Here is an 18,486-nt window from a genome sequence, read left to right on the forward strand (position 1 = left end):
TGGCAAAAGCCACCTCTCCATCCTGTATATTTGTTTTAAATACCAGCCTCCTCCTGCATCAGCTCCAGCTGAGACCTTTTTTTAAAAAAAAATGATATTTGTTAAGCACTTACTATGTGCTAAGCACTGGACAAAGCCCTGGAGTAGCTACAAGTAAACCAGGTTGGACACAGTTCATGTCCTACATAGGGTTCACAATCTTAATCCTCATTGAGGTAACTGAGGCACAGAAAAGTTGTCACTTGTCCTGAATCAAACAACAGACAAGTGGCATAGCTGGGATTAGAGCCTACGCCCTTCTGACTCCCAGACCCTTGGTCTATCCACTAGGCCATGCTACTTCTCAGCTGCTGAATGCTGCTAAATCCTATACAGGACAGGGGATAGGAATGCAGTGGCTCTGAAGTAAAGGGTGGGATCAGGGAATCCCCCTCCCTAACCCCCAGGGACAGATTTCCTAAAAAATCTCCATATGACATCATTATCTTATATCACATAATCGGCATAACATAAGAACCGGCTGTAATTTCTGGATTTGCACTCAAGACCCACCCCTCAATAGCCTCTATATCTGTGGGGAGCCTGGAGGGAGAGAACTGAGACAACTATGAGTAATTCAAGCAAAGCTTTTCTTTTGTCTTAGATAATCAATCAATGGTATTTACTGAGTGCTTACTATGTGCAGAGCACTGTACTAAGCGCTTAACTGGATAACTGGACACTTAGTGTCCAGATAACCGGACACTTAATGGTCTGAATGATTGGCATAATCATCTCTATTTCCCCATCTTGAGAAGCAGTGTGGCCTACTGGAAAGGGCATGAGTTTGGAAGTCAGAGGACCTGAGTTCTAAACCTGCCTTTACCACTTACCGGCTATACGGCATCGGACTGGTCACTTCACTTCTCTGTGCCTCAGTTCTTTCATCTGGTTCCAATATCTGTTCTCCCTCCTGTCTAGTCTGTGAGTTCCATGTGGGACCTGATTATCTTATCATCCAGTGTTATATAATAAGCATTCAACACTTAGGGAGCAGTATGAGCTAGTGGATAGACCACGGGCCTGGGAGTCAAAAGGACCTGAGTTCTAATTCTGGTTCCACCACTTTGCAGCGTGACCTTGGGCAAGTCATTTCACTTCTCTGTACCTCAGTTATCTGTAAAATGGGTATTAAGACTCTGAGATCCATGTGGGACAGGGATTGTGTCCAACTTGATTAGCTTATACCTATGGCTGGGGAATGTGTGGGCTAATTCTGTTGTATTGTACTCTCGCAAGTGCTTAGTGCAGTTCTCTGCACATAGTAAATGCTCGATAAATATGATTGATTGATTGATCTACCCATCCCTTATTAGGATACCTGGCACAAAGTAAGTGCTTGGCAAATCTTATCAAAAAAAAAAAAAACCCAACAGAAAAAATACCACTATTATTATTTCTCCACAGCGGCCTGTGGCCTGGCCTGTGTAATCTGTGGACCCCAAAACTGAAGCTAAATGTCACAGAGAGAAGGAAACCCACTGGTCTAACATAAGCATCATGGCTTAGTGGATAGAGCAGGGGCCCACGAGTTGGAAGGTCTTGGGTTCTAATCCCTGCTCTGTCACGTCTGTTGTGTCATCTTGGGCAAATCACTTAACTTTTCTGTGCCTCGGTTACCTCAGCTGTGAAAAATAGGGGATTAAGAGTGGGAACCCTATGTGGAATAGGGACTGTGTCCAGCCTGCTTAACTTACATCTACCCCAGTGCTTAGAACAGTGCTTGCACATAGTAAGTGCTTAATAGGTCCCATAATTACTATAATAAAGCATCAAGAGTGAATTCAGGCTCAGTGAAGCTCCTTTTCCTGCAACCCGAGACCCCGGGGAGGCAAGATGCCTCTGACCTTTTTTTTTTTAACTCTAACTGAAAATTCACCAATGGGCCAGACAGGTTAGCGGTTGTGCTAACAGGATCTATTGTTTTCTTCAGGGAAATTGCACAGTTCAGCTGTCAACAGGAAGAGCTTGCCTTAAATGTGAATTATTTATTCACCAGCCTTAGCCCACGAGTGGGCACCCTGACTGAATATTTGGCTGCCAAAACTTCCTGCAAACTTCCAGTAACTGAGCTTTTGTTCTGCACTTTCGAAATGGGACCAAAACCATTTGGTGACCCTTTCATGCTCTCCTAGAGGCAGAATATAAGCAAATATGTCCCACCCTGGAGCCCGGGGCAGCTTACAAGGGAACAGGGATTTGCTGTTTTGGCTTGGGCTTTGTTTTCTTTCCTAATTTTATAGAAAGGGAGAGAAAGGAAGGAGTAAACCCCAGGGGAATGCTGGGATCAGCAGAAACCTTTGAAAGCTGCTTTTGTGTATCTTTCCAAGCAGAGACATTTTCTGGAATGTTTCCAGCAGGCAAACACAAACAGTAGCTCTTAGTGGAGAGAGTACATTATAGAATGGAAAACTCAATTAGAAAATCTCAGCGCCTTTAATTTAGGGCTTGAGCATTTTTCTGATTGTTTCTGGAGCTTAATGAGGTTGAGAAAGGGGAAAGGGAAGGGATAGAGAGCAGGGCTGGGCAGACAGTGTTTGGAGTGGCCATTTGTCTGGTTTTATACTGGAGAGTGTGATTTTCAGCTGATCTGGCCCTGTCTGGTGCCAGAAAGAAGTTTCTTGGCTATACTAGCAGACCTATAGGCACATAATAATAATAGTATTCGTTAAATGCTTACTCTGTACAAAGCGCTTAGGTAGATGCAAAATAATCAGCCCTGCCACAGGGCTGTCCCCCATAAGGCTCACCACTTAAGTAGGAGGGAAAGCAGGTGATGAATCTCCATTTTACAGATGAGCAAACTGAGCCAGTGGGAACTTTAGTGACTGGGCCAAGGTCATGCAGGAGGAAAAAGGGCAGAAATGGGATTCAAACGCAGGTCTTCTGACTCCCAGGCCCATGCTCTTTCTATATCCTGCTACTTCTCAACACGCTGTCCTCTCCAACAGTTAGACACTGATTCCTGTTCTTCCATTCCTTCTCCGCTCATTTCTCTCTCATGTCAGTCAGTCAATTGCATTTATTGAGCACTTACTGTGTGCAGAGCAATATACTAAGCATTTGGGAGAGTAAAATATAACAATATAACAGAAACATTCCGTGCCCTTATGCTGTGGGGTACAATGAGAAGCTTGGCATTAGAGGAGTGAAATGTGTGGGCTGGGTTGTAGTAAGAAAGCAGCAAGATAAGGTAGGAGGAGGGCAAGGCGATTGAGTGCCCTAAAGCCAATGGAAAGGAGTTTCTGTTTGATGTGGAGGTGGATGGGCAACCACTGGAGGTTCTTGAGGAAGGGGGAAAGATGGACTTAACATTTTTGCAGAAAAATGATCCAGGCAGTCAAGTGAAGAATGGACTGGAGTGGGGAGAGACAGGAGGCGGGGAGGTCAGCAAGGAGGCTGATGCAGTAATCCAGGCGGGTTAGGATAAGTGATTGTATTACTATGGTAGCAGTTTGGATGGAAAGGAAAGGGTGGATTTTAGTGATTTGGAAAGGTTGAAATGGAAGGATTTAGTGACAAATTGAATATGCGGGTTGAATGAGAGAGAGGAGTTTAAGGATAATGTTTATCTTAAGCATTAAGATAATATTAAGATTATATTAAGGATAAGGTTATAAGCATGTGAGACAGTAAAGATGGTGGTGCCATCTTCAGTGATGGGAAATAAAGTGGAAGGATGAGGTTTAGGTGGGAAGATAAGGAGTTGTTTTAGACATGTTAAGTTTGAGGTGACGGTGGGACATCTGAGTAGAGATGTCTTGAAGGCAGGAGGAAATTTGAGACTGCAGAGAGAGAGCGAGATCAGGACTGGAGACGTAGATTTGGGAATCATCCACATAGCTGTGGTAGTTGAAGCCATGTGAGCGAATGAGTTCTCCAAGGGAGGGGATGTAGATGAGGAATAGAAGTGAACTGAACCTTGAGGGAAAATCCCAGTTAGGGGGTGGGAGGCAGAGGAGGAGACCGCGAAAGAGACTGAGAATGACCAGAGGAGATAGGAGGAGAACTAGGAGAGGATAGTGTCAGTGAAGCCAAAGTTAGATAATGTTTCCAGGAGAAAGGGGTGGTCGACAATGTCGAAGGCAGCTGAGAGGTCGAGGAGAAGGATTAGGATAGAGTAGAAGCTGTTGGCTTTGGCAAGAAAGAGATTGACGGTGACCTGTGAGAGAGTGGTTTCTGTGGCGTGAAGGAGTTGGAAGTCAGATTAGAGAGTGTCAAGGAGAGAACTGGAGGAGAGGAATTTGAGACAGCGGCTGTAGACAACTCGCTCAAGGAGTCTGGAGAGGAATGGTAGGAGGGAATTGGAGCGATAACTGGAGGGAGCCGTGGGGTCAAGGGAGAGGGTTTTTTTAGGATAGAGGAGACATGGACATGTTTGAAAGCAGTGAGGAGGAAGTTGTTGGAGAGAGAACAGTTGAAGATGGCAGATAGGGACAGAAGAAGAGAGGGGGTGAGAGTTTTGATAAGGTGCGAAGGGATGGGATTGGATGTGCAGTTAGAAGGGGTGGATTTTGAGAGAAGGCAGGAGATCTCCTCTTGAGATTCAGCTGGGAAAGCTGGGAGAGTTGAAGAAGGGACAGGACAGGGGAGGGACTGGAGGAAATCAGGGGAGATTTTAGGGAGATTACGCCTGATGGTTTCAGTTTTCTCAAAAAAGTAAGTGGCCGGCCAGGTCATTAGGGACAAGGGTTGGGGAAGACAGAGGACAGGGGTTTGAGGAGGAGTTACATGTCTGGAACAACTTATGAGGGCAAATGGGCATGGGTGTCAATAAGGATGGAGAATAATTTTGCTAGGCAGAGGAGAAGGCAGAGTTAAAGCATGCAAGGTTGAATTTGAAGTGGATTAGGTCAGTATGATATCTAGATTTCCGTCAGCAGCACTCTGTGGCTCATGCACAAGAACAAAGGAGGCGGACCATGGAGGTGATCTAGGGCTGTGGTAGGAAGTGGATGAAGAGATAGGGGAGCGAGTGATTTGAGTTCCTGTAGAAGCAGATATGTAGACATTACCCTACTGCATCTTCATTTCATGGTCTAGTGGAAAAAGCATGGACCTGGGAACCAAAAGAACCTGGGTTCTAATTCCAGATCCTCTGCATGTCTGCTGTGTGACCATGGGAAAGTCATTTCATTTTTCATTCTCTCAGTTACCTCATCTTTAAAATGGAGATTAAGACTGAGAGCCCTGTGTGGAACAGGAACTCTAACCAACCTGTTTATTTTGTAACCCCCAGTGCTTAGTATGGTGCTTGGCACACAGCAAGTTCTTAACGAATACCAAGGTTATCATTATTATTTTTTTATTATCATTATTTTTAATAAATTATCACCAGTCAGTTATCAAGTGGCCCTTTGAATGAAGGACAGGAAGAGAGTTCATCTTCTCTAGCAGCCAACCCCCAAAACCACCCTTCTCCAACTCCTACCCCGCCTCGGTACTGCTGAGGGGCTAAAGAGAGTGGCTTAGTGGAAAGAGCAAGGACTTGGGAGTCAGAGGACGTGGGTTCTAATTCCTGCTCTGCCATTTGCCTGCTGTGTGACCTTGGGCAAGCCACTTAACTTCTCTGTGCCTCAGTTCCCTCATCTGTAAAATGGGGATTAAGACTGTGAGCCCCATGTGGGACAACCTGATTACCTTGTATCTACCCCAGCACTTAGAACAGTGCTTGGCACATAGTAAGCACTTAACAAATACCACCATTATTATTATTATTATTATTACTAAGGAAGTAGTGTGCCCTAATGGAAAGAATGTGGGCCTGGGAGTCAGAGGACTGACTTTCTGAACCCAGCTCTGCCATCTGTCTGCCATGTGACCTTGGGCAAGTCACTTACTTCTCTGTGCCTCAGTTTCCTCATCTGCAAATGGAGGTTCAATACCTGTTCTCCCTCCTATTTAGACCCTGAGCCCCAGTTGGTTCAGGACCTGTGTCCAACCTGGTTATCACTGGGGCAGGGGAGAGATTTAATCAATAGTACGCACTGGACAGAAACAGAAATTTCTCACTCAGAACAATTTCCAAAAATAGTCACTAATGAACACTCACTGGGTTTGTTTCTCCTATTACACACTTGAGAAAGTAGAAAACCTATTCCTTGCCCACTATGAGCTTAATGAGGGAGTTGTGCAGAAAAATATTTACAAATAATTATCAGACTAAATTGAATATACAATCGATTATGCATATATTGTTAGAGAAGCAGCGTGGCTCAGTGGAAAGAGCACGAGTTTGGGAGTCAGAGGTTATGGGTTCAAATCCCACCTCTGCCACTTGTCAGCTGTGTGACTGTGGGCAAGTCACTTAACTTCTCTGTGCCTCAGTTACCTCAACTGTAAAATGGGGATTAAAACTGTGAGCCCCATGTGGGACAACCTGATCACTCTGTATCTACCCCAGTACTTAGAACAGTGCTCTGCACATAGTAAGCGCTTAACAAATACCAACATTATTATTATATAGACACAAGAGCTAAGGAAGGTGATCACTACTAATAATTATGATCAATCAATGGTATTTATTGAGTGCTTACTATGCACAGAGCGCTGTGCTAAATACTTGGGAGAATACACTATAAAGGAGTTGGTAGATGTGTTTCCAGCTCACAAGAAGCTATTGTTAAGTACTTACTATGTGCCAAGCTCTGTGCTAAGCAATGGGAAACATAATCAAATTAGACACAATCCCTATCCACCTGGGGATCACAGTATTTAACCCCCATTTTACAGATGAGGACACTGAGGTTTAAGAAAGTGAAATGACTTGACCAAGGTCACAAAGCAGACAAGTGGAAGAGTTGGAGTTAGAATCCAGGTCCTCTGCTCTGCAGGCCTATGATCTCTCCATTAGGCTAGAGGTATAAACTGTATAAGTTGTATAAGTGCTAGAGAGGCAGCATGGCCGAGTGGATAGACCATGGGCCTGGGAGTTGGAAGGAGCTGGGTTCTAATCGCCACTCATCTGTTGTATGGCCTTGGACAAGTCACTCAACTTCTCTGTGCCTCAGTTACCTCCTCTATAAAATGGGGATAAAGATGGTGAGCCCTATGTGGGACAGGGTCTGTGTCTAACCCGATTATCTTGTATCCACTTCAAAGCTTAGAACAGTGCCTGGCACATATTAAGCACGTAACAAACACCACGATCAAGCAGCGTGGCTCAGTGGAAAGAGCCCAGGCTTGGGAGTCATAGGTCAAGGGTTCTAATCCCAGATAGAGAAGCAGCGTGGCGCAGTGGAAAAGAGCACGGGCTTTGGAGTCAGGGCTCATGAGTTTGAATCCCAGCTCTGCCACTTGTCAGCTGTGTGACTGTGGGCAAGTCACTTAACTTCTCTGTGCCTCAGTTCCCTCATCTGTAAAATGGGGATTAAGACTGTGAGCCCCACGTGGGACAACCTGATTCCCCTGTGTCTACCCCAGCGCTTAGAACAGTGCTCTGCACATAGTAAGCGCTTAACAAATACCAACATTATTATTATTATTACTTGTCAGCTGTGTGACTTTGGGTAAGTCATTTAACTTCCCTGTGCCTCAGTTCCTTCATCTGGAAAATGGGGATGGAGACTGTGAGCCCCACATGGGACAACCTGATGACCTTGTATCTACCCAGCGCTTAGAACAGTGCCTGGCACATAATAAGGGCATATAAATACCAAAATTATTATTATTAGGTAGCTAATTTACCTATGCTGGGCAGCAGGGGCATGGGAGAGAGCCAAGGGCAGAGACTTATTTACTGTGCGGAAGGAGGCAATAGTAAACCCCTTCCATATTTTTACCAAGAAAACTCTATGGATGCACTACCAGAACGATTGCAGATGGAAATGGGGCACTCTGGGAGAGATATGTCCATAGCGTCGCTATGGGTTGAACACGACTTGACAGATAAGACAACACAACAACACTTGGGCTGGTGCTTGAGCTGCTGGGAGTTAACTGGGACGGAGTTGTTGGAGGAAACGATATTTTAAGAGGGCTTTAAAATGAGGACAAAGCACTGTACTAAGGGCTTGGAATGTTCAATTCGGCAACAGATAGAGACAATCCTTGCCCAGTGACGGGCTCACAGTCTAATTGCGGAGACAGACAGCAAAGCAAAATAGAGCAAAACAAAAACAAGACAACATTATCAGGATAAATAGAATCAAGGGGATGTACATCTCATTAACAGATTAAATAGGGTAATAAATAATATATACAAATAAAGACAGTGCTGGTGGGGACGGGAGGAGCAGAGGAGGGAGGGGGAGCAGAGGGAGAAGAGGGGAGCTCAGTATGGGAAGGCCTCTTGGAGGAGGTGAGCTCTCAGTAGGGCTTTGAAGTGGGGAAGAGAGCTAGTTTGGCGGACATGATGAGGGAGGGCATTCCAGGACAGTGATAGGACGTGGGCCAGGGGTCGACGGCGGGGTAGGCGAGAACGGGGGACGGTGAGGAGGTGGGCGGTGGAGGAGCAGAGCATGCAGGGTGGGCAGTAGAAAGAGAGGAGGGGAGGTAGGAGGGGGCAAGGGGATGGAGAGCTCTGAAGCCAAGAGTGAGGAGTTTTTGTTTCGTGTGGAGGCTGATAGGCAACCACTGGAGGTTTTTGAGGAGGGGAGTGACAGGCCCAGAGCATTTCTGTAGGAAGATGATCTGGGCAGTGGAATGAAGAATAGACTGAAGTGGGGAGAGACAGGTGGAAGGGACTTCCGAGAGGAGGCTGACACAATGATCCAGTCGGAATATTATGAGAGCTTGTATCAGCACAGTAGCGGTTTGGATGGAGAGGAAGGGGCGGATCTTGGTGATATTGTAAAGGTGAGACCGACAGGTTTTGGTGACGGATTGGATGTGTGGCGTGAATGAGAGAGCTGAGTCGAGGATGACACCAAGGTTGTGGGCCTGTGAGACGGGAAGGATGGTTGTGCTGTCTGTCCACAGTGACAGGGAAGTCAGGGAGAGGACAGGATTTGGGAGGGAAGATAAGGAGCTCAATTTTGGACATATTGAGTTTTAGGTGGCGGGCAGACAGCCAGGTGGAGACGTCCTGGAGGCAGGAGGAGATATGAGCCTGAAGGGAGGAAGAGAGAACAGGGGAAGAGATGTAGATTTGGGTGTCATGGATTTGAGTGGGAAGGGAACTCCAGAGTGAGAGAGCAGCATGGGTGAGGGATGATCCAGGACCATTGGAAAGGTCTGTTAAGCCTTGTGTGTGGTGACGGTGCCCTGTGCTGTTGAAAGGTTTTGCTAAAAAATTATGCATTTTGAGGGCAACTTCTGCTTATCGGTACAGAGAACTGGATCCCGAGACCTACCTGCAGAGGAGCCGGAACAGGATAGGAAGCACGTATAAGAAGGCCACTTATGTCCAGTACACGGATGAGTCCTTCGAGAAGCCAGTTAGGAAGCCACTGTGGCTGGGGTTTTTAGGCCCCGTGATTAGAGCCGAGACCGGAGACACCATTTTTGTTCACCTGAAGAACTCCGCCTCCCGGGGTTACAGTTTTCACCCTCACGGAGTGACCTATACGAAGGAATATGAAGGTAAGACCTTCTGGGGGACCTTTCCACATGGGAAATACACCTCTCTGCCCTCAGTATGTAATCCATTCAAATGGGAACTGTGCTAAAGGAACTTCTTCACCCCACATGTCCCCATCCCCCCACCGGACAGAAACTCCACAATAATTATGGTGTTTGTTAAGCGCTTACTATGTGCCAGGCACTGTTCTAAGCTCTGGGGTATATAAAGATAATCGAGTTGGACATAGTTCCTGTCCCATGTGGGGCTTACAGTCTTAATTCCCATTTGACAGATGAGGTAACTGAAGCACGGAGAAGTGAAGTGACTTGCCCAAGGTCACACAGCAGACAAGTGGCAGAGAAGGGATTAGAACCCAGGACCTTCTAACTCCAGGCCCACGGTCTATCCATTACGCCATTCTGCTTCATGAACTCCATCTAGTTCTCTGTAAAGCCAACATGATGTTTCACTCATGCTTTATCAATCAGTCAGAGGTATTTATTGAATGTTTACTGTATGCAGAGTGTTGTACTAAGCACTTGGGAGAGTACAGTATAACAGAGTTGGTAGATATGTTCCCTGCCCAGAGTCTAGAGACCGTATCAGTGTATTATCATCATTTCTAGTCCTGCCGTTGGCCCAGTGAAAAGAGCGTGTCTGTGTGGGTCAGGAAACATAGGTTCTGCTGCTGGTTCTACCAGTGGGGGCTAGACCTTGGTGATGAAGTTCTCTGAGCGGAGAACTGCTTGGAGCGTTCAACAAGGAGAGAGGCCCAGCAGGAATCCTGGACAACACTGGGCTAATGTGGGTGGGGAAGACCGCAGCAGCTGCGTTCTGACACTACGGTGCAGCACTGTATTATGTTAATATAATTGAATATATTACATATTATATTAATTTCTATTAACGTCTATCTCCCCCCCTCAGCTGCGTTCTGACACTACGGCGCAGCACTGTATTGTATTGCAGCATTGTATCATGTTAATATTATGTTAATATTACATAATATATTAATTTCTGTTAATGTCTGTCTCCCCCTCTAGGCTGTAAGCTCACTGTGAGCAAGTAATAATAACAATACTGATGATGGTATTTGTTAAGCATTTACTATATGCCAAGCACTGCTCTGTGCACTTGGATAGGTACAAGGTAATCAGGTCATCCCAGGTGGGGCTCACAGTCTTAATCCCCATTTTACAGATGAGGGGACTCAGGCACAGAGAAATGAAGTGACTTGCCCAAAATCACACAGCTGACAAATGGAGGAGCTGGGATTAGAACCCATGACCTGTGACTCCCAAGCCCGGGCTCTTTCCACTAAGCCACGCTGCTTCCTGTTATATTGTTTTGTTGTACTCTCCCAGTACAGTGCGCTGCACACAGTAAATGCTCAATAAATGCAACTGAATGAATGAATGAAATATGAATGAATGAATGAATGAATGAATGAATGAATGAACACTGATAATAATGATGGCATTTGTTAAGCCCTTACTACGTGCCAAGCGCCGTTCTAAGCCCTGGGGTAGATCCAAAGTAATCAGGTTGTCCCACGTGGGGCTCACAGTCTTCACCCCCATTTTACAGATGGGGTCACTGAGGCACAGAGAAGTGAAGTTACTTGCTCAAAGTCACACAGTTGATAAGTGGAAGAGGCTGGATTAGAACCCATGACCTTTGACTCCCAACCCCGCGCTCTTTCCGCTAAGCCACGCTGCTTCTCCAACACCTCTAGTGTTCTGCACACGATAAGTGCTTAATAAGTACAATTGAATGAAAACCTTATTGCACCAGCTGCAGAGGATAAACAGGCTCTGCAAGCATCTTGCAACGCGTAGCACCCCTTCCCTCCTGGTCACACTCCAGGCTACGGCAGGAACATGACGGGCAGAGATGAGAAATTACCAGAGGCTATGCATATACAACAGCTCTAGAATCCATTCCTTTACAAATGTTCTTGATCCTAAGCCGCTTAGTATAGTACTCTGTACTAGTAAGTTAGTAAGTAAGTTAATACCTCTGATTGATTGATTAAAATGTCAGGACTGAGCCATCTGTCCTTCCTGATGGTGATCTCCACTGTCATTGCCTTCACCACTTTTCTCTTTGATGTCTTTGATGGGGAAGCAGCGTGGCTCAGTGGAAAGAGCCTGGGCTTCGGAGTCAGAGGACATGGGCTCGACTCCTGGCTCTGCCACTTGTCAGCTTTGTGACTGTGGGCAAGTCACTTTACTTCTCTGTGCCTCAGTTACCTCATCTGTAAAATGGGGATTAACTGTGAGCCTCACGTGGGACCACCTGATTACCCTGTATCTACCCCAGTGCTTAGAACAGTGCTCGGCACATAGTAAGCGCTTAACAAATCCCATCATTATTATTATTATTATGTCTAATCAATAAGTCGACCCATCAGTGGCATTTGCTGAGCGCTCTCTGTGTGCAGAGTGCTATACTAAGTGTTTGGGAGAGTACAATACAAGAATATAACAGAGTTATAGAGACATGTTTCCTACCCACAGTGAGCTTACAGTCTAATGAGCTATCCAGGTAGGAAAATACACTAAAGCCAATCTAAATCATTTAGCAGTTCATTCATTTTACAAGGGCCACATTTGGAAAATAAATATAAAATTACAACAATTCAGTGGACCACGAATACACACTAGTACGAGCAATGTCTTACTGGCTCACAACAGTGGTCGTCAACAGTGGCTATAGGATGCTTGGAAAAAGCATGGGTTCTTGGCTCCTGGATATTCCTCAATATGTTTATGAATGTTTCATTACCCTATTTATTTTAATGAGATGTACATCACCTTGATTCTATTTATTTGCTATTGTTTTAATGAGATGTTCATCCCCTTGATTCTATTTACTGCTACTGTTTTTGTCTGTCTGTCTCCCCCGATTAGACTGTAAGCCCATCAAAGGGCAGGGGCTGTCTCTGTTACCGATTTGTACATTCCAAGCACTTAGTACAGTGCTCTGCATATAGTAAGCGCTCAATAAATACTATTGAATTGAATTGAATAGTTACCCTCCTAACTTTCCCTTTAAAAACTCATTATGGAATTCTTGCCAGTGCACTTATCTAAACCCTTCTTAAGTTTATGAGTATTTTCTTCCTGCACAATTTCCTCTGTTAATGAATTCCACATGGCTACTAGTCACTGGATGAAGAAGTGTTTCTTATTTTTTTTTTCCCAAGCCTCAGTGGGTCCCCCCTTATCCTGGGGCTGTGGGATTTGGTGAACAATAATTTTGTATCTACCCTGTTCACTCTTCTTGCTTTTGTAACCCTCAATCATGTCCTCTTCCATTCTGCATCTTTCCAGACTGAAGAATTCTAATCCTTTCAGTTTGTCATCTCTTTCCAAATTTATTTTTCTAGAAATTGAGTCATTAGGTCAAGAGTTAAGTTTTTCCATTCTGATTTCCTGTGTTCAGACCTTGCTGATTTGTCTTTCACATGCTGACGTTTCTCAGTTTCTTGAGTTATTGTGGGGTCACAAATATGTTAACAAAAGTATTCAAATTTCAGGATAGGATAAACTTCCTATTTCTTGCATTTCTAAAACAGAAAATGATCGAAAAAATTATTAAACAATTAATATCATCATGTTTATTTCAGACTTGTAACTCAGCATTTAACCAAAAAAACTTGATCATGCTTTTAGCAGATGATAGTTGCTCCTGGAATGAAGCATCCATTGCTCCTCGCTAGAATGCCAAAATGGTCTGTTGGTCAGTCAGTCAGTATCTATTGAGTGCTTACCGTGTGCAGAGCAATTGGGAGAGTTCAATATAACAATATAACAGACACATTCCCTGTCCACAGCGAGTTTACAATGTACAGGGGAGACAGACATTAATATAAAAATCAGTGATAGGTACATAAGTGCTGTGAGGCTTCATTCCAAGTGCTTAGTACAGGGGTCTGCACATAGTAAGTGCTCAATAAATACTAATGAATGAATTCAATTCAATCATATTTATTGAACACTTACTGTGTGCAGAGCCCTGTACTAAGCGCTAGGGAGAGTACAATATAAATGGGAGGAGGAGTGAATAAAGACATGTTTAAGTGATTGTTAACTTAAATACCTTTTAAAGAGAATATTCCAGAGGGAGAGAAAGGGCTGAGTGAGTCAGTATAGTGTTCATGTATCTGATAAGTAAAGAAAAAATGACTAAACACTTGGGAGAATACAATATAATTGAAGACTTAATCCCAGTCCTTAAGGATCTTACAGTCTAGTAGAGGAGACAAATCCAAACTGACAGGTTGAAGAAGAGAAAAAAGCAAGTATGTAGATGAGTAAGTGCTTAAATAAGAGGATATATAAGTCAATATCTTCAGAAGTGCCCAGCAGGTTGGAGTACTTAATCAATGGCATTCACTGAGCACTTACTATGTGCAGATTACTGTACTAAGCACTTGGAAGAGCACCATAGGATGGAGCCAGCAGACATAGTCCCTGCCCCTAAGGAGTTTACAGCCTAGAGGAGTGAGTAATTGGCATAGAAATGCTGAGATAGTAGTTTGGGTTGAGGGTATGAGGTAGGGAAAAGAAAAATTAATCAGAGAAGGTTTCCCAGAGAAGATGAGATTTCAGAAGGGCTTTGAAGATGGAGCAAACTGTGGACAGTTAGAATGAAAAGGGAGGGAGTTTCCCACAGTGAGGAAGGCATGCAGCGTGGCTCAGCTGAAGGAGCCCAGGCTTGGGAGTTGGAGGTTGTGGGTTCTAATCCCAGCTCCGCCACTTGTCAGCTGTGTGACTTTGGGCAAATCATTTGACTTCTCTGGGCCTCAGTAACCTCATCTGGAAAATGGGGACCAAGACTGTGAGCCCCGCGTGGGACAACCCGATTACCTTGTATCAACCCCAGTGCTTAGAACAGTGCTTTGCACATAGTGAGCACTTAACAAATATCATAATTTATTTATTTTATTTATGCAAATGAGAAAGCAGTGGGGAAGCAGAGGACCTGGGATCTAATCCCGACTCTGCCTCTTGTCTGCTGTGGGACTTTGGGCAAGTCATTCCACTTCTCTGTGCCTCAGTTACCTCAACTGTAAAATGGGGATTAAGACGGTGAGCCCCATGTGGGACGGGGACTGTGGACAGTCCGTTTTGCTTGTTTCCGCCCCAACGCTTAATACGGTGCCTGACACATAGTAAGCACTTAACAAGTACCACATTTTTTGTTATTATTAAGTCAGAGGTAGGAGAAGGAGAATGAGGCATGGAACAAGGAGCGACATCTACTGGAGAAGAGCGTGGAATAGAGAGAGAGAGCTGATGAAGTGCCTTTCATCCATTCTTTCATTGTCATATTTATTAAGCGCTTACTGTGTGCAGAACACTGTACTAAGCTCTTGAGAAAGTACGTTACAACAAAAAACAGTGACATTCCCTGCCCACAGTAAGCTCACAGTCTAGCCTGAAGTTTATGGTCAGGAGTTTCTGTTTGTCGCAGAAAAGAACAGATAGCCACTAAAGGATTTTGAGGAGTGGGGAGAAATGTGCAGAATATTTTAGAATAATGATCCTTCAGCAAAATTAAATTACTAGAGAGGGACAAGATTGGAGGCAGGGAGACCAATGAGGACGCTGACGCAGGATATGACAAGTACCTAGAGAGGAAGGGTGGATCCATGAAATGTTGCGGAAGAAAAACTGACAGGATTTCAGCAACAAACTGAATGTAGCAGTTGAAAGAGAGGGATGAGAGGAAATGTCAGGGTTTCAGACTTCACAGACAGGGAAAGGGATGATGTTGTTAACTGTGATGGGAAAGAGAGATGAAGGAAAGAATTTGAGACATTGAATTTAATTCGTTCAGTTGTATTTACTGAGCTCTTACTGTGTGCAGAGCACTGTACAAAGCGCTCGAACACTTCATTTGAATAATATTAGAATAACAAATTAACTTTTTCCTAAAAAGTTTGCAAAAATCCTTCAAGTTGAGTGGCATTCTTGGCCACTACTATTTCGTATTTGCATAAAGCTTGTACTTCCAAAAGCTATCTCATTTGTTCTCATAGTATTTCTGAGAAGTAATCTGGTCTTGAAGGTGAGAATCTTGAGTCACAGAATGAGCGATTTGCCCAAGGCCATATAGTTAGGCAGCCTCAGGACCCCTTCTTTGAGACTAGTGGTTCCCAAATGATGTACTAGGGCCTGCTGACATACACTGAATACTTCCTAGATGGATCCTGGAAAACCTGGGAGCCAGAATGTTTGATTTTAGTATTCATTCATTCATTCGTATTTATTGAGCACTTACTCTGTGCAGAGCACTGTACTAAGTGCTTGGAATGTACAAGTCAGCAACAGATAGAGACAATCCCTGCCCAATAACGGGCTCACAGTCCATATGAGCAGATATCAGTGTACCTTAGTGGAAAGAGCACAAGCTTGGGAGTCAGAAGTCGTGGGTTCTAATCTTATTATTACTATTATTTGGCAAGGAGGAAGTCATCAGTGACCTTGGAAACAGCAGTCTCAGTGGCATGACGGGAGTGGAGCCAGATTGTAGAGGACTAAGAAGAGCTTTGGGAAAGAGGAGTTGAGAGTGGTAGATCATGGAATTTAGAAAGGAAAGAGAACCAGGAGATGAAGGGTGCAGTGGGAATCAGAGAGACTTTTTTAACTATGGGAGAAGGTGTGAATATGTTTGAAGGCTGAGGGGAGGGGTAACCATCAGAGAGTCAGTGGGAGAATGTAATAATAATAATGATGATGGTATTTGTTAAGGGCTTACTCTGTGCCAAACACTGTTCTAAGTGCTGGGGTAGATACAGAGTAATCAGTTTGTCCCACGTGCGGCTCACCGTCTTAATCCCCATTTTATAGATGAGGTAGCTGAGGCACAGAGAAAATAAGTGGCTTGCCCAAGGTCACACAGAAGACAAGTGGAAGAACCACTGAGCTTAGAACTGTGCTCAGCTCTTAGAACAGGGCTTGGCACATAGTAAGTGCTTAACAAATATCATTTAAAAAAAAAAGAGCCAGTATTAGAAATCACATCCTCTGACTCCCAACCCCATTCTCTTTCCACTAAGCCAGGCTACTTCCCTTAGCAGAGGCAGGTAGTGGTCAGAGAAGGAAGTAGAGTGGATGCTAGTGTTCTTAAGAGGTTAGAGGGTATGGAGAGGCACAGGCTGAGGGAATGGATTTTGAAAAAGCAAGTAGCAGATCTCTTCTTGAAGGACTGCTGCAGTGCTTGAGAGAGAGGATGAAAGGGAGGGAGGGAATTACGGAGGTAAGAGAGCAACTCTAGGGAACTTATACCAGATGGCTAGTTACTTCATTAATTAGAATATCAAATATACCGTTGGGAAAACTAAGGCACAGAGAAATTAAGTGACTTTCATAGGGTCACTCGGTCGGTAAGTAGTGGAACTGGGATTAGAACCCAGGACCTCTGACATCCAGGCCCGTGCTCTTTCCACTAAACCTTGAAGAGAGGAAGAAGTCCAAAGGGTCCGTAGAAGCTGTGGAGCCAGCACAAGAGAAGGACTGAGGAAGAGCTAAGATCCATTCTAAAATATACAAATGCATGTTATTTATCATGTAATAAAAATCTATCTTGATTATCGAGAAAGAGATATGACTGTGACTCTGTCGACCGTTCATTCCCCAGGTGCTCTGTATCCCGATAACACCACAGGTTTGCAAAAACTCGACGATCAAGTAAATCCTGGAGAGCACTACATGTATAAATGGTCCGTGCCAAGAGAACAAGGGCCAGGAGAAGGAGACAGCAATTGTGTGACTAGAATTTACCACTCACATATAGATGCCCCAAGAGATATCGCCTCAGGACTCATTGGACCACTAATCATTTGTAAAAAAGGTAAAGAAGTTAATAAGTTCATTTGTTAGTGGTCCTAGCTTGGCTTGCTAGAGAGATTCTTTTATTTTTCACATCAGATGTTCCATCTGTCTTGTGAGATAGGGAGGGTCCACTATTATCCCTTATCCTATAGCTGGGGAAACTGAGGCCCTTAAAAGCTAAGGAGTAGGACACAGGAACCAAGAAAGGCTTGGATCCCAATGCTCCCAAAATCACAGGGACTTCTTCTTTTAGATCACAATCGCTCACTGAATGCACCTGGCCAATAAAAAGCTAATCCAAACACCGTCACCTGCTCAGCCAACAGCTGAAATAAGGCATGGCCAAAGCAGGTGATTTTCTTTCTAGCAGTGTTAGCATCACCATCAGCAAGAAGGCAGTGTCTGTGACTCAGGGGGGCTATAAATTCTCACTTCAGACCCCAGATCTAAAGCTGACTTAAGCCTCTTTTCCCCTTCTCAGAAACAGAGATACTGGTAGGATTCCAAGTTCCAGGGCAAAGGGGAAAAAGCCAGTGAACCAATTCCATATCACTTTGCAAGTAAAACCACATACAAATGCTAAAAAGCAATGCTACTTATTTTCCACATTTAAAAAAAAATCTAAGAAAATGACTATCTTTGCTTTAGGGATGCTGGATGGGGAGAAGGAAAAAAATATTGAGCAGGAGTTTGTGGTGATGTTCTCTGTGGTCGATGAAAACCTCAGCTGGTATCTAGAAGAGAACATTAAGACCTACTGCAGTGAACCAGAACAAGTGAACCCTGAAGATGAAGCTTTCCAGGAGAGCAACAGAATGCACTGTAAGGCCTTTTCTCATCATTCAATACTGCCACCTAGTTGGTCCCCAACTTTGGAATTATGATTATTATTATTGTTGCTGTATTTATTAAGTGCTTACTATGTGTCAAGCACTGTTCTAAGCACTGGATTAATCAGTTTGGACACCCATCCTGTCCTATGCTGGGACTCAGTCTGTGAACTTTTATCATGGATGGTAGAAGGGACGGGGATATTGGGTCTTTAGCTGAGCTCAAAACTGTCCTCCCTTCTCTGGGTTAGGTAGGGGGCCCAATCTGTTG

The 18,486-nt window shown here is 44.3% G+C and overlaps 1 protein-coding gene across 2 annotated transcripts in view; it reads left to right on the forward strand.

Annotated features, from left to right (window-relative positions):
- LOC107547261 (ceruloplasmin) overlaps positions 1-18,486 on the forward strand; it is a 71,421-nt gene that overhangs the window by 5,172 nt on the left and 47,763 nt on the right. For both annotated transcript variants that reach the window (XM_029072447.2, XM_029072454.2), the window contains exons 2-4: positions 9,311-9,561; positions 17,192-17,404; positions 18,034-18,207. In XM_029072447.2, the coding sequence (XP_028928280.1) occupies positions 9,311-9,561; positions 17,192-17,404; positions 18,034-18,207 (638 nt within the window). The remainder of the gene's footprint in view (positions 1-9,310; positions 9,562-17,191; positions 17,405-18,033; positions 18,208-18,486) is intronic.

This window comes from Ornithorhynchus anatinus, chromosome 1 (genome assembly GCF_004115215.2).
Source record: "Ornithorhynchus anatinus isolate Pmale09 chromosome 1, mOrnAna1.pri.v4, whole genome shotgun sequence".
NCBI lineage: Eukaryota > Metazoa > Chordata > Mammalia > Monotremata > Ornithorhynchidae > Ornithorhynchus > Ornithorhynchus anatinus.